Source organism: Pagrus pagrus (genome assembly GCF_965226575.1).
Source record: "Pagrus pagrus genome assembly, chromosome: 2".
Taxonomy (NCBI): Eukaryota; Metazoa; Chordata; class Actinopteri; order Spariformes; family Sparidae; genus Pagrus; species Pagrus pagrus.
Window position 1 is genome coordinate 1,136,830 of NC_140186.1, and position 13,224 is coordinate 1,150,053.

The following is a 13,224-nucleotide window of genomic DNA, read 5'->3' on the forward strand; positions in this document are numbered from 1 at the left end:
TGTTCTGACCACAAGCAGCGACACACTCATCTGTGACAGTCAGATAACAGAGAGACAGACGAGGCTCTGAGGTGTGATACAGCTGAAAGTGTGTGAGTGTGTGTGCGTGTGTGTGTGTGTGTGTGCGTGCTGCAGAGCTGAGCAGGACGGAGGCTCTCACACATCTGAAATCATTAAGGACTGAATTATTGATGAAAACAAAAAAATCAGCTGCAGCGTCCTGATGATCCGCCGTGAAAACTTAGAGGTCAAGTTCCTGTTTCTGTCTCAGTTTACATCATGACCCTGTCTGTCTGTGTGTGTGTCTGTCTGTCTGTCTGTCTCTGTGTGTGTCTGTCTGTGCGTGTGTCTTTGATAACTGGTGACATGCAGGACAGGTGCAGCGTCTCTCTGCAGTCTCAGGTAGTCTCATCATGACTTGCTGTGACGAGCGTGCAGTTATTTTATTTATCTATCTTCTATAAGAATGATTGTTGAGCGATCGTCGAGTCTCTGCAGACGGAGACACGCTGCTGTCCGTCTGTCCTGCTGTCACAGTTCAGTTTGACCAGAACCACAGAACAAAATACTGACACCACTTTTATTACCACCATCATCCACAGGTACAGACTGACAGCTTGTGATTGGCTGTCAGGTGTCTACAGGACAGTCAACCTTCTCTTCTGAAGAGAAGTCACACGTTCAGTTCAAAAAATAAACCAGTGCTGACCGAACGAATGTCTTCTGACCTTCTTCACAGGAAATAAACACAAACTAAGACATCTTCTAACCTCTGTCACAACAACAACAACAACAACAACAACAACAACAACTGTGAACTAGAGTTAAATTATACTTTAAATCCAGAGAAACAACATAAAACCTGCATCCTGCTCATCAAATAAAATAAAGTCACATAAAACGTCTCATGTCTGTCTCGTGCTGGCTGCGATCTGATTGGTTGATTCCTCCCTGAGTTTTTAATGAACTTCAGTGAATGCTTGACGTCGTTCAGGAACAGATGTTCAGGTCATTAAGATGCTTTTCTTCTTCTTCTTCATGACTCGGTCACTTCCTGCTCCAGTCGACAAGAACCACACAAACCCAACGTGGTGATCAAACTCGCTCTCTGGTTCGGCCCCGGGGGACCAGGAGGCGACTGTGGCGGCCATCTTGTTTTCCCGACTCACAGATGGGAGGAAGTGGAGAAGCAGAGCTTCAGGGTGAAGGGGTTGGAGCTGTCTGTGGAGCACAGATGTTACAACAGTCACATCAGGGAACACCATGCTGCTGACATCTGCTGGTTGATGTGTGGACATGAAAACATAACTAACGACATGTTGGAGAAGGAAGAGGACTTTCTTTATTCTTCTACATCAACTATTCCCATAATTAATCACACATGTTCTAATGATTCATGTATGTATTCTCCAGCATCCACTCGTCCACGTGTCTCATCTTAACCGATTGTTTTCAACTGATTTGTTTTGATCATGTGACTGAGGTTTAAAAACTCTTCCTGTTGGTGCATTCAAGGACACTCGGACTTTTGATATTTGACATAACATTTAACATTTGAAGCATTTAACATATTATGATATGAGTCTCAACATACTACAGGTTCATGAGTTCAGTGCTGAAATATAAGTAGATTCTTTGAATGCATCATCTCACACACACACAGTTGAGGATGTGTTAGCCTAGCTTAGCATTAAGAGTGTGCAAACTGTTGTTCATCCAGGTTGATTGGTTCTTGCCTGTAAACGATGCTCCTGTGTAGAGCGCTGTCTGTAGCTAGCTGCAGTTAGCATCTCTCTGTTCCTCTGTGGGATTATTGAACTGGATTCTGGATTATTACAGAAGATAATCTGAAGGTTCTGATCCGTCCAGGTTCTGTTCAGCAGATAATCGCCACAGATGAACTCCACTCTGATGTTTGAAGCGTAAATTAAATGTGTAGCAGTAAAAAGCTAATGCTAGGCTACAAACAGACGACATCACGGTCACATGACTCAAACGTCTCCACCACTGAGCGTCTTACTGCACAATTACTATCCAGGTTTCTATAAACTGATCAATGTACAAGTTGTAAAGTCAGAGTGAGAACAGTGTGTAACTAAAGTGGGCCTGTAAAGACGGACTAGTGAGGAGACGAGTCTCCGTGTTCGCTGTGAGGACGTTTAATGTCCCCGACAACCTCTGTAGCCTCATTCAGACACTTGTTAGCAACCGCTAACTGTTTTTAACACATGAGGAGCTTCATAATTAAACTGTGGGAGAACAAAACTTGAAATATAATATAATTTCACACATTTAACTGAAAACATGTTCAACAGACTTTGAGACGAGGGGACAGGACGTGCTAACATGCTAACATGCTAACAAATTTCTGGTATTCGGACCACAGCCCACAGCTCTGTGCGTTGTCAGCTTCAGGTGAGAACTCACTGGGTATTCTGATCTGATGGTGGTTGAGGACGGTCAGAGCCTCCACAGCTTCAGCTTTACCGTCGAACTCCAGCAGACCGGACAGAGTCTTCGAGCCGGCTGCTGGGAGGAAGAGGAAGAGGAAGAGGAAGAGGAAGAGGACAGAGAAAGAGCTGACCGACAGCTACATACTGAATGTATTTTATATTCATAGCTTTTTATCTGTGAAGTTACAGTTGTATTGATACAGTATAGCTCCTCATGTGTTGTGTGACTGGTTAAACTCACGTTTGGCATCAAAGACCTTGAACTTTGTGAAGGCCGGGACGTTGTGTTCAGTACAGAGCTGCAGAGGAAGACAGGCGAGTGAGGTCAGACTGTCTCACAGCTGGTAAACTGGATATACTTACTACTTCAGTATTTGTACTTCATTACGTCCCACGTCTGGACTGTTTCATGACAAAAAGACTGTCCAAATGTCTCTGATTTCACTGAATGTGGCTCAAGACCCAACACTCAACTATCTTTGTGGTGCGTTCAGGAACAGCTGGGACAAATCCTACTGACTCTACCTTCAACTTTAGTCTTTGAAACTGAAAACGCCTCACCTTGTGCAGCTGGTGCTGGCTCAGGGTGGGCGGAGCGTTGTAGAAGTGCAGGACGGCGGCGGGCGGCTGGATGATGTTCCTGCTGCTCTGAGCGCTGCTGAAGCGGTTGTTCCTGGTCAGACTGAAGTCGTGGTAGCTGCTGCTGCCGTCGGGAAGCTCAAACACCTGACTGGGAATCACCGCCTGCTGCTTGGACACACTGAGAGGTGGAGGAGGTGGAGGAGGTGGAGGATGAACAACAACAAGAAAACACAGAAACAAAGGAAGTCAGGGACATGACAGAACTGTGGGCTCCTCTCATTCCTCTATTCTGTGAAGAAGAAGAAGAAGAAGAAGAAGAAGAAGAAGAAGAAGGAGAAGAAGAAGAAGAAGGAGAAGAAGGAGAAGAAGAAGGAGAATGGATGGATGGACGGGTTTGTTTCATATAGAGCAGGAAGTGACATCACATCACAGGTGGTCACTCAGACGCAGGTTGATCTGACCAATCAGGACGGACGGTGAGGGTCTCGTCAGCACTCACCAGACGTTGAGTTTCTTGCCGAACACCTTGATGCCGTTGAGGTGAGTGACGGCTCGGTCCACAGCGTACTCCTCGCCCATCTCCACCAGCGCCGTGCCGGGAACGCTCTTCATGAACTTCACCTGCAAACACAACCAATCAGCTGAGCTGTCTTCGAGACCTCACCTGTCCTCCGAGGGGCGGGGCGGCGGGCAGCACGCACCTTCTCCACGTTGCCGTAGAGACAGAAGAGGTTGAAGATGCAGCTGCAGTTCATCTTGGCGGGATGGAGGCCGCTCACCATGGCGACTGAGCTGGAGGCTCCGTGGCACAGGAAGGAGGAGGACGAGGAGGAGGTCTTAGGGAGGAGCAGCGGGTAGGAGATCATGTCCTGCACCTCCTCACTGCTCCTCCTGTACCTGCCGTTAGCAGGCAGAGGCAGCAGGGGGCAGTGTGGGCCTGAGGAGACACACAGGAGACAAGAGACAGACAGGGACTGTCAGCTGGAAGAGACAGACAGAGAGAGAGACAGAGAGACAGACAGACAGAGAGACAGACAGAGAGACATACAGAGAGACAGACAGACAGAGAGACAGACAGACAGAGAGACAGACAGAGAGACATACAGAGAGACAGACAGACAGAGAGACAGACAGAGAGACAGACAGACAGAGAGACTTGTACCGTAGCCATTGGATGGATGCTCTCCCAGGATGGCCTGACGCTGCCTCCCCTTCGCTCTCTCTGCAACACACACACACACACACAAACACACACACACACACACACACACACACACACACAGATTCAGATCACTCAGTGTTTATAGGCTGTTAATTGTAGCCAATCAGACGGTGTTGTGGCCGGACACTGAGCCCAACACACACTATGTAAGGACACTCCCACACTATGTAAGGACACTCCCACACTCTGTAAGGACACTCCCACACTCTGTAAGGACACTCCCACACTATGTAAGGACACTCCCACACTCTGTAAGGACACTCACACACTCTGTAAGGACACTCCCACCCTCTGTAAGGACATTCCCACCCTCTGTAAGGACATTCCCACACTCTGTAAGGACATTCCCACACTCTGTAAGGACACTCACACACTCTGTAAGGACACTCACACCCTCTGTAAGGACACTCCCACACTCTGTAAGGACATTCCCACCCTCTGTAAGGACATTCCCACACTCTGTAAGGACACTCACACACTCTGTAAGGACACTCACACCCTCTGTAAGGACACTCCCACACTCTGTAAGGACATTCCCACCCTCTGTAAGGACATTCCCACACTCTGTAAGGACACTCACACACTCTGTAAGGACACTCACACCCTCTGTAAGGACACTCCCACACTCTGTAAGGACACTCCCACACTCTGTAAGGACATTCCCACACTCTGTAAGGACACTCACACACTATGTAAGGACACTCACACACTCTGTAAGGACACTCCCACCCTCTGTAAGGACATTCCCACACTCTGTAAGGACACTCACACACTATGTAAGGACACTCACACACTCTGTAAGGACACTCCCACACTCTGTAAGGACATTCCCACACTCTGTAAGGACATTCCCACACTCTGTAAGGACACTCACACACTCTGTAAGGACACTCACACCCTCTGTAAGGACACTCCCACACTCTGTAAGGACATTCCCACCCTCTGTAAGGACATTCCCACACTCTGTAAGGACACTCACACACTCTGTAAGGACACTCACACCCTCTGTAAGGACACTCCCACACTCTGTAAGGACATTCCCACCCTCTGTAAGGACATTCCCACACTCTGTAAGGACACTCACACACTCTGTAAGGACACTCACACCCTCTGTAAGGACACTCCCACACTCTGTAAGGACATTCCCACACTCTGTAAGGACATTCCCACACAGAGAGGTGAAACTGAACACGATTCAGCTCTGATCCCTCGTGATCACCTGTACGTGTAATTTACATCGCAGTGAACCAGACTGATATCTGGGAGTAGAAAAGTCTCCAAAGCTTCATGAATAATCAGAACAAATACCTCGACATGGACATTGAGACAGAAACTCTGAACACAGCGAGTTTTCATCAGTAATGTGCAGATAATGACTGAGTGTGTAACGAGTTCAGACAGTGACATCACTTCACTGTAACAAGCCTGTAAAACCAGGAGAAGACAACACTGATGTCATCACCATATAATGACATATACAATGATGTGTGTGTGTGTGTGTGTGTGTGTGTGTGTGTGTGTGTGTGTCCTACCTCGCTGCAGGATGAGGGGTTTGCTGTAGTCCCAGCTGCTGTTGTCATTGCGGACGACGTTCAGTCTGTTGGGCTGCAGGGGGCGACAGAGCACAGCACCTCTGGGTGTGTGTGTGTGTGTGTGTGTGTGTGTGGGCATGAGAGTGAAGGTGTGTATGTGTGCATGCGCCTGAGTGTGTGTTTGTCCAGAGCGCTCTGTGTGTGTGTGTGTGTGTGTGTGTGTGTGTGTGTGTTTACCCGGGCGTACTCGATCTTGAGCGTGCAGCAGCCGGCGTAGATGTCGGCGCCGTTCAGAGACAGTTTGGCCTTCTGAGCGTCCTCCACTGACTCAAATGTTAACGAGCTCGTTAAGGATGACTCATCAGGATGACCAGCAACCAGCCAATCAGAGGACAGAACCGCCCACCGCCTCTAAAAGCCTCATCGTCAGCTTTAATCTAAATCTAAACTTGATCTGTGATGAGTCCCTGTTCGTCTCTCCTCATCTGTTGATCATCACACTGTTTCTACAGTCAGAGAGTGAATACTGGTGGTGGAATGTAACTAAGTACATTTACTCAAGTAACACACATGTTCTCCACCTTTAACAGCTGCAACAGTAAAGTGATGAATCAATAATTATAATTCAAATATAATATGATTCTGAATGAGCTATTGTAAAGGAACAGTTCACCCCAAATACTTTAATACTATTAAGTACTATACCTGATGAAAGTCAGGCTCAGTCATCGTCTCTTCCTGATGATATAAAGTCAGGCTCAGTCATCGTCTCTTCCTGATGATATAAAGTCAGGCTCAGCCATCGTCTCCTCCTGATGATATAAAGTCAGGCTCAGTCATCGTCTCCTCCTGATGATATAAAGTCAGGCTCAGTCATCATCTCCTCCTGATGATATAAAGTCAGGCTCAGCCATCATCTCCTGATGATATAAAGTCAGGCTCAGTCATCGTCTCCTCCTGATGATATAAAGTCAGGCTCAGCCATCGTCTGCTCCTGATGATATAAAGTCAGGCTCAGTCATCGTCTCCTCCTGATGATATAAAGTCAGGCTCAGCCATCGTCTCCTCCTGATGATATAAAGTCAGGCTCAGTCATCGTCTCCTCCTGATGATATAAAGTCAGGCTCAGTCATCGTCTCCTCCTGATGATATAAAGTCAGGCTCAGCCATCGTCTCCTCCTGATGATATAAAGTCAGGCTCAGCCATCGTCTCCTCCTGATGATATAAAGTCAGGTGAAGTCTCGTAGTCCACAGAACATTTCTGGAGCTTCACAGTAAAACAGAGTTGCAGCGTTCTGCTGAACAGCTGAAGCAGCTGGAGATGATTTAAAACAGAGAAACAACCAAAAAAAAACCCTAAATACTTTAACTCCATTAAAACTTAGCAGAATCAGCTGCTAGCACTTCCTGTTAGCAGTGAACCTGTGGATGTCCAGACAACTATCACTGGATCACTGTGATACTGAAGAAAACTTAAAAACATGATGTTTCTAAGGCAAGTTCTGCACATGAAAGAGTCTTTGTTGAGGATTTCTAAACAGCTGACCTGAATAACTACAAGAGAGGAAGCTGTTTATCTGTGAAGCTCCAGATGTGTTTTGTGGACTGAATGATGACAGATGTTAAAGGGTGAACTGTTCCTTTAATATATTTCGATGGTAACAGTTAAAGACGGCGGCTCTTCTTCATTTGAAATGGATCTGTGAAATCCTGTGAACAGACGTGATGCAGGATATTCCACCATGGCCTGGATGCCGTTTCGTTTGAAGATGACGATTCGCAGCACGTTGCCGAGGGGGTTACAGACGCTGTACAGGACGTCCTGAGGGACAGAGAGCACAGATGAATCAGAGCTGGGTGCTGGAGGTTCTGCTGGAGGTTAGGGTGAGGTGGAGGATGTTGCAGTTGTGGTTCTGGGATGAGGACTCACGGTGGTGATGGGGTACAGTGGGTTCTGGACGGACAGCAGCAGAACCTTGTTTCTGCTGGTGGGGTCGTCTGCGTTGGTGGGTCTGGTGATTCTCTGGCTGGTGGAGAAGTTGAAGAAGGCCTGCTGCTCGGCGACGCACACGGCCTCGCGGGCGCCACGCGACACGCAGCGCTCTGCGCTCTCCACGCTGTCGAACTCCACCAGAGCCTGACGCTTGAACGGCATCATCATCACATAACTGCAGACAGAGCGCACAGGTGTGTCACAGCAGGCGGAGCTTCACTCAGGTAGCACTTCTGTTTGTTCTTTAAAGGAGCAGTCTGTAGAGAAAGATCCTCATTGGCTGATAAACAAACTGAATAATCAAAGTCTCTTTGTTTTCATGACTGAAAGACTAGAGATCATCAGTGTTATAACGAGTGGGCCTTTGTCCAAAACTGATCAGTTCACTTAGAGACACTCTGGTTAAAGAAATCTGGAAGAACATCATTTAGTGTGTTAGAAACATGTTTGTTCTGCTGTTTCTGCTTCTCCTCATGTTTAACGACCCCTCAGGTGTATGTCGTGACCCTGTCGGGGTCCTGACCTCATGTTGGGAACCAATCGTTTCACTTGAGCTGTGATTGGACGATTCTTCTAAAAGTGACATCAGAGACATTTGATGATCAGCATAAGTCCTGAATGATCACAGCCCTCACTTATATTTCAGTCATGGGAATATTCATGATAGTTTAATGATTCATGTTTCCACAGGTCACAGGAAACCGCTGCCTTTCAAAATAAAAGTTTTTATACATAACACTCTGCCTGTGTGTCGGGTCACTCTATGGAAATGTTTCTGTCTCTGGCCTATCCAGAAAAATTACACCTGAAAAAACTCTCTGATGACTCTTGGTCATCAATGTGTCGTTATTTGTTTGTTAATCAGTGGAAGCACCACAGATTACTTTTCCTCACAGTCGTGTGAAATTAAAGTGCCGTATTTTGAATTTGAAATGCAACAATGTAAACAAAACTATCAGATATATGAGAGAAATGACACAAAATTAAAATATTCACACAAATATTACAGCGTTTAATGAAAGGAGTCGTCCTCTCTCTTCACTGGTGTTGCCATCCCTCATTTTGAAATAAAAACCACACTGATGACATCACTTCACTTCCTGCGGATGTATGAAGACAGGACCTGGTTCAGTCAGAAGACATGTTCACAGTTATCTCTAAGCTTTGAGGTGATGTCGCCACTGAACAACTTCATTGGTACAAATGGATTGAACGACATCATCTATTGAGGTTTACATGACAACATGTGGTTTGAGGCTCTGAAGCAGCCATTTTGTAAAATGCATTTTCATGAACATTGTCACTGGTGTTACTTTTCTTATGGACAAAAACAAACAAACACGTCTGTGTATTCGTGGAGTCGATGAGTTCTGGAATAATTTGTTCTGAGTTGAAAAAGTGGAGGTTTCTGCAGAAGGACCCTGTTAGTGTGTCTTTGAATGATCCGTTCAACACAGTGAATATTTGTGATGATGGCTGAGAACGATGCTGATCACAAAGACTGCTGAAGGAGGAGAGAGAGCGAGCGCTGACAGAGAGCCTGATCAGAGCTGAGCAGAGGAAGTGCTGCTGAGATGAAACCAGATAAGCTGCAGGGACGTTTGTTGTGGTCACTGTCTCTAACTCAGGTTCTTCTGACGGACATCAGACACGTCAGACAGCCAACGGCAGTTAGACTGTGAAGCAAGCTTCAGTGGAGTCAGTACTGCAGCGTTACTGAGCTGTAAGTCGTCAGTATTGAAGCAGCTCGGGACGGAAATGTCAGTAGCCATCAGCGTTGAATTTGTGAGGCTAGAAATAAGACTGCTAGCTGCTCAGCTCACCAAGCTAACTACCTAACAGCAACTACATTGAGTGCAGTTAGCGGTCACTACCTGTATCTGTCCATCAGGATCTCCATGAAGCACCTCGGTACTCTAACTGTCCTCCAGTGATCTCTGAGGCTGCGTACAGCCTCGGTTCAGAGGTGTTCAACGGGACGCTGCTGGTTAGCAACAGTTAGCGGTTTAAAGCTAAAGAGTTAAAGCAGCTCTGTGTAGTTCTGTCCAAGAAATTTCAAACTGAGAATTTTAATAGTTACAATATTAATGAGGTAATAACACAAACTGTCTCCATCAGTGAATAAACAAGCTGCTCTCAGAGGAAACTCTGTTTGAAGCTAGAAAGGTGGCAGGGTCCGCCACATATAAACAAAGTAAAACAGTATAAATTGTGTTGTCCTTTAAGGTCAGTCTGTTTATTCAGTTTATTCAGACATGAAAACAAAGAGAGTTTGTTTATTTAGTTTGTTTATCAGCCAATGAGGATCCTTCTCTGCTCATTAACATTTCTTCAACTAAACTGCAGACTGCTCCTTTAAACTGCAGACTGCTCCTTTAAACTACAGACTGCTCCTTTAATCTACAGACTGTTTTTATACGTCCGTGGCAGCGACACAAAATAATCCAGTGAGGAGTTAACGTGTGAACACTGGAGTGCAGGAAGAGTCATCGACATGTTTGTTTTCCAGGAAGTCTCAGCCTCTGAACGGAATGAAGCTGCAGGGCCCGCTGCAGGGCCCGCTGCTGGGCCCGCTGCAGGGCCGCTGCAGGGCCCGCTGCAGGGCCCGCTGCTGGGCCCGCTGCAGGGCCGCTGCAGGCCCGCTGCAGGCCCGCTGCAGGGCCCGCTGCAGGGCTGCAGGTGACATCTGGAGGAAGACGTGTGATAAAAAACACTTTAAAGGTCAAATGTTACCAGATGTTGCCGAACTTGTCGAGCGCCTCCACCAGGTCGGCCTCCACCACGGCGTCACACAGCCCTCGGACGTGGACGACCGGGGACGGAGGGATGCGGTGGCTGTCCTCCACGCCGTCCTGCAGACACACACACACACGTATAAACTTTACATTGAGTGTTTTGAATGGAGGAATGTCGATGTTGTTTAATTCCATCGTTTACTGTGACGAACTCTCTGAAGTCTGTTTTCATTGAAGCTCTTCTTTATAACTCAGTGACTCATTGTCTCTGTCAGGTAACCAGAATCAGCTCCACAGTGAGGCAGAGAAATCTTCACACCATCTCTGCACACACACCAACTGAGCCACAGCATCAAACAGCTCACCAGATATCACGTCTGTCTCAGAGCGTCTGCAGGATTGCATGTGCGTGTTCTGTCCTCTGATGTGTGGGCATGAAATCAAAGAGATTCACAAGTGCGTTGACATTTCTTTCTCAACAGCAGTCGACTGAACGCCTTCATCTGTCGGACAGTTTTGTACTGACGTGCAATTTTTAAATACTTGCTACTATTTCAATCCGACGTGGTCATCAAGACTCTCACACCAACGTTACGTTAACCAACATCACCAGATGTCTTTTGTTGGTTTCAAGTTGTCGTGTTAAGTTAAAATCATACTGACATAGAATACTTTGTATCTGCACAATGTCAACACAATGTCAACACAACATCGACACAACTTTAACACCACATCAGCACAAAATCTACACAATGTCTACAAATACATGCTGTTCTCCTTGTGTCCTATAGGAGGCTTCTCCTCGTGACAACACGTGACCCGGAGCTGCAGCAGAAGTTCGCCGGCTGTTTTTATCCCGTGAAGTTGAACATTTGTCTTCAAGCACCACTGAGCAGCTTCTGAACGAACGGAGCTCCGCCTCCAACGCTGTGACCTCCACTGAACCCTCATGCAACTGCTGAAGACCACATTTAGCTCTGTATGTAAACCTGGTGACGAATGTTTGGTTATTATCAGGTTGAACAATGTAAACCTGTGAACGTCATATTAATTATTAAGTATTTTTATGGCTTAAAGTTTCTGACAGAACATTTTGTACTAAATGTGGTTCCAGCTGCATGAAGGTTACAATGTCGTCCTGAGACGATCGTTAACGTGACAGCTGGAGCTGATCGTTAGTGATCAGACTATCTGAACGTTCAGAACACAAGTGCGTAATCTAACCCTAACCCCACATTAGACCAGCGACTCTGGACCTCTTCATCTAGTCCCAGTTCAACCAAACAGATGACTCAACCTCATCAGAACAACTCAAAACACATCTGTGTTTCACTGCATGCATACTACTGTACCTTCACTGGTAGTACACTACTGTACCTTCACTGACGGTATACTACTGTACCTTCACTGATAGTACGGTATACTACTGTACCTTCACTGGTAGTACACTACTGTACCTTCACTGACGGTATACTACTGTACCTTCACTGACGGTATACTACTGTACCTTCACTGGTAGTACACTACTGTACCTTCACTGACGGTATACTACTGTACCTTCACTGATAGTACGGTATACTACTGTACCTTCACTGGTAGTACACTACTGTACCTTCACTGGTAGTATACTACTGTACCTTCACTGGTAGTACACTACTGTACCTTCACTGACGGTATACTACTGTACCTTCACTGATAGTACGGTCTACTACTGTACCTTCACTGATAGTACGGTATACTACTGTACCTTCACTGGTAGTACACTACTGTACCTTCACTGGTAGTATACTACTGTACCTTCACTGGTAGTACACTACTGTACCTTCACTGGTAGTACACTACTGTACCTTCACTGACGGTATACTACTGTACCTTCACTGATAGTACGGTATACTACTGTACCTTCACTGATAGTACGGTATACTACTGTACCTTCACTGGTAGTACACTACTGTACCTTCACTGGTAGTATACTACTGTACCTTCACTGGTAGTACACTACTGTACCTTCACTGGTAGTACACTACTGTACCTTCACTGATAGTATGCTACTGTACCTTCACTGATAGTACCGTATACTACTGTACCTTCACTGGTAGTACACTACTGTACCTTCACTGGTAGTATACTACTGTACCTTCACTGACGGTATACTACTGTACCTTCACTGGTAGTACACTACTGTACCTTCACTGGTAGTATACTACTGTACCTTCACTGGTAGTACACTACTGTACCTTCACTGATAGTACGGTATACTTCTGTACCTTCACTGGTAGTACACTACTGTACCTTCACTGATAGTACGGTATACTACTGTACCTTCACTGGTAGTACACTACTGTACCTTCACTGATAGGACGGTATACTACTGTACCTTCACTGGTAGTACGGTATACTACTGTACCTTCACTGGTAGTATACTACTGTACCTTCACTGATAGGACGGTATACTACTGTACCTTCACTGGTAGTACGGTATACTACTGTACCTTCACTGGTAGTATACTACTGTACCTTCACTAATAGTACTGTATACTACTGTACCTTCACTGATAGTATACTACTGTACCTTCACTGATAGTACTGTATACTACTGTACCTTCACTGGTAGTATACTACTGTACCTTCACTGATAGTACGGTATACTACTGTACCTTCACTGGTAGTACACTACTGTACCTTCACTGGTAGTATACTACTGTA

General features: G+C 46.1%; 1 protein-coding gene across 1 annotated transcript in view; it reads right to left on the reverse strand.

The window, feature by feature from the left end:
• Positions 1-566: 566 nt before the first annotated feature.
• LOC311265951 (heterogeneous nuclear ribonucleoprotein L-like) overlaps positions 567-13,224 on the reverse strand; it is an 18,210-nt gene continuing 5,552 nt past the window's right edge. The window contains exons 2-13 of the mRNA XM_084368102.1: positions 10,517-10,635; positions 7,721-7,958; positions 7,525-7,612; positions 6,027-6,121; positions 5,790-5,862; positions 4,198-4,257; positions 3,737-3,972; positions 3,535-3,656; positions 3,015-3,213; positions 2,695-2,752; positions 2,428-2,526; positions 567-1,221 (exon numbers count right to left, since the gene is read on the reverse strand). Of these exons, the coding sequence (XP_084224228.1) occupies positions 1,166-1,221; positions 2,428-2,526; positions 2,695-2,752; positions 3,015-3,213; positions 3,535-3,656; positions 3,737-3,972; positions 4,198-4,257; positions 5,790-5,862; positions 6,027-6,121; positions 7,525-7,612; positions 7,721-7,951 (1,317 nt within the window). The 5' untranslated portion in view covers positions 7,952-7,958; positions 10,517-10,635 and the 3' untranslated portion in view covers positions 567-1,165. The remainder of the gene's footprint in view (positions 1,222-2,427; positions 2,527-2,694; positions 2,753-3,014; positions 3,214-3,534; positions 3,657-3,736; positions 3,973-4,197; positions 4,258-5,789; positions 5,863-6,026; positions 6,122-7,524; positions 7,613-7,720; positions 7,959-10,516; positions 10,636-13,224) is intronic.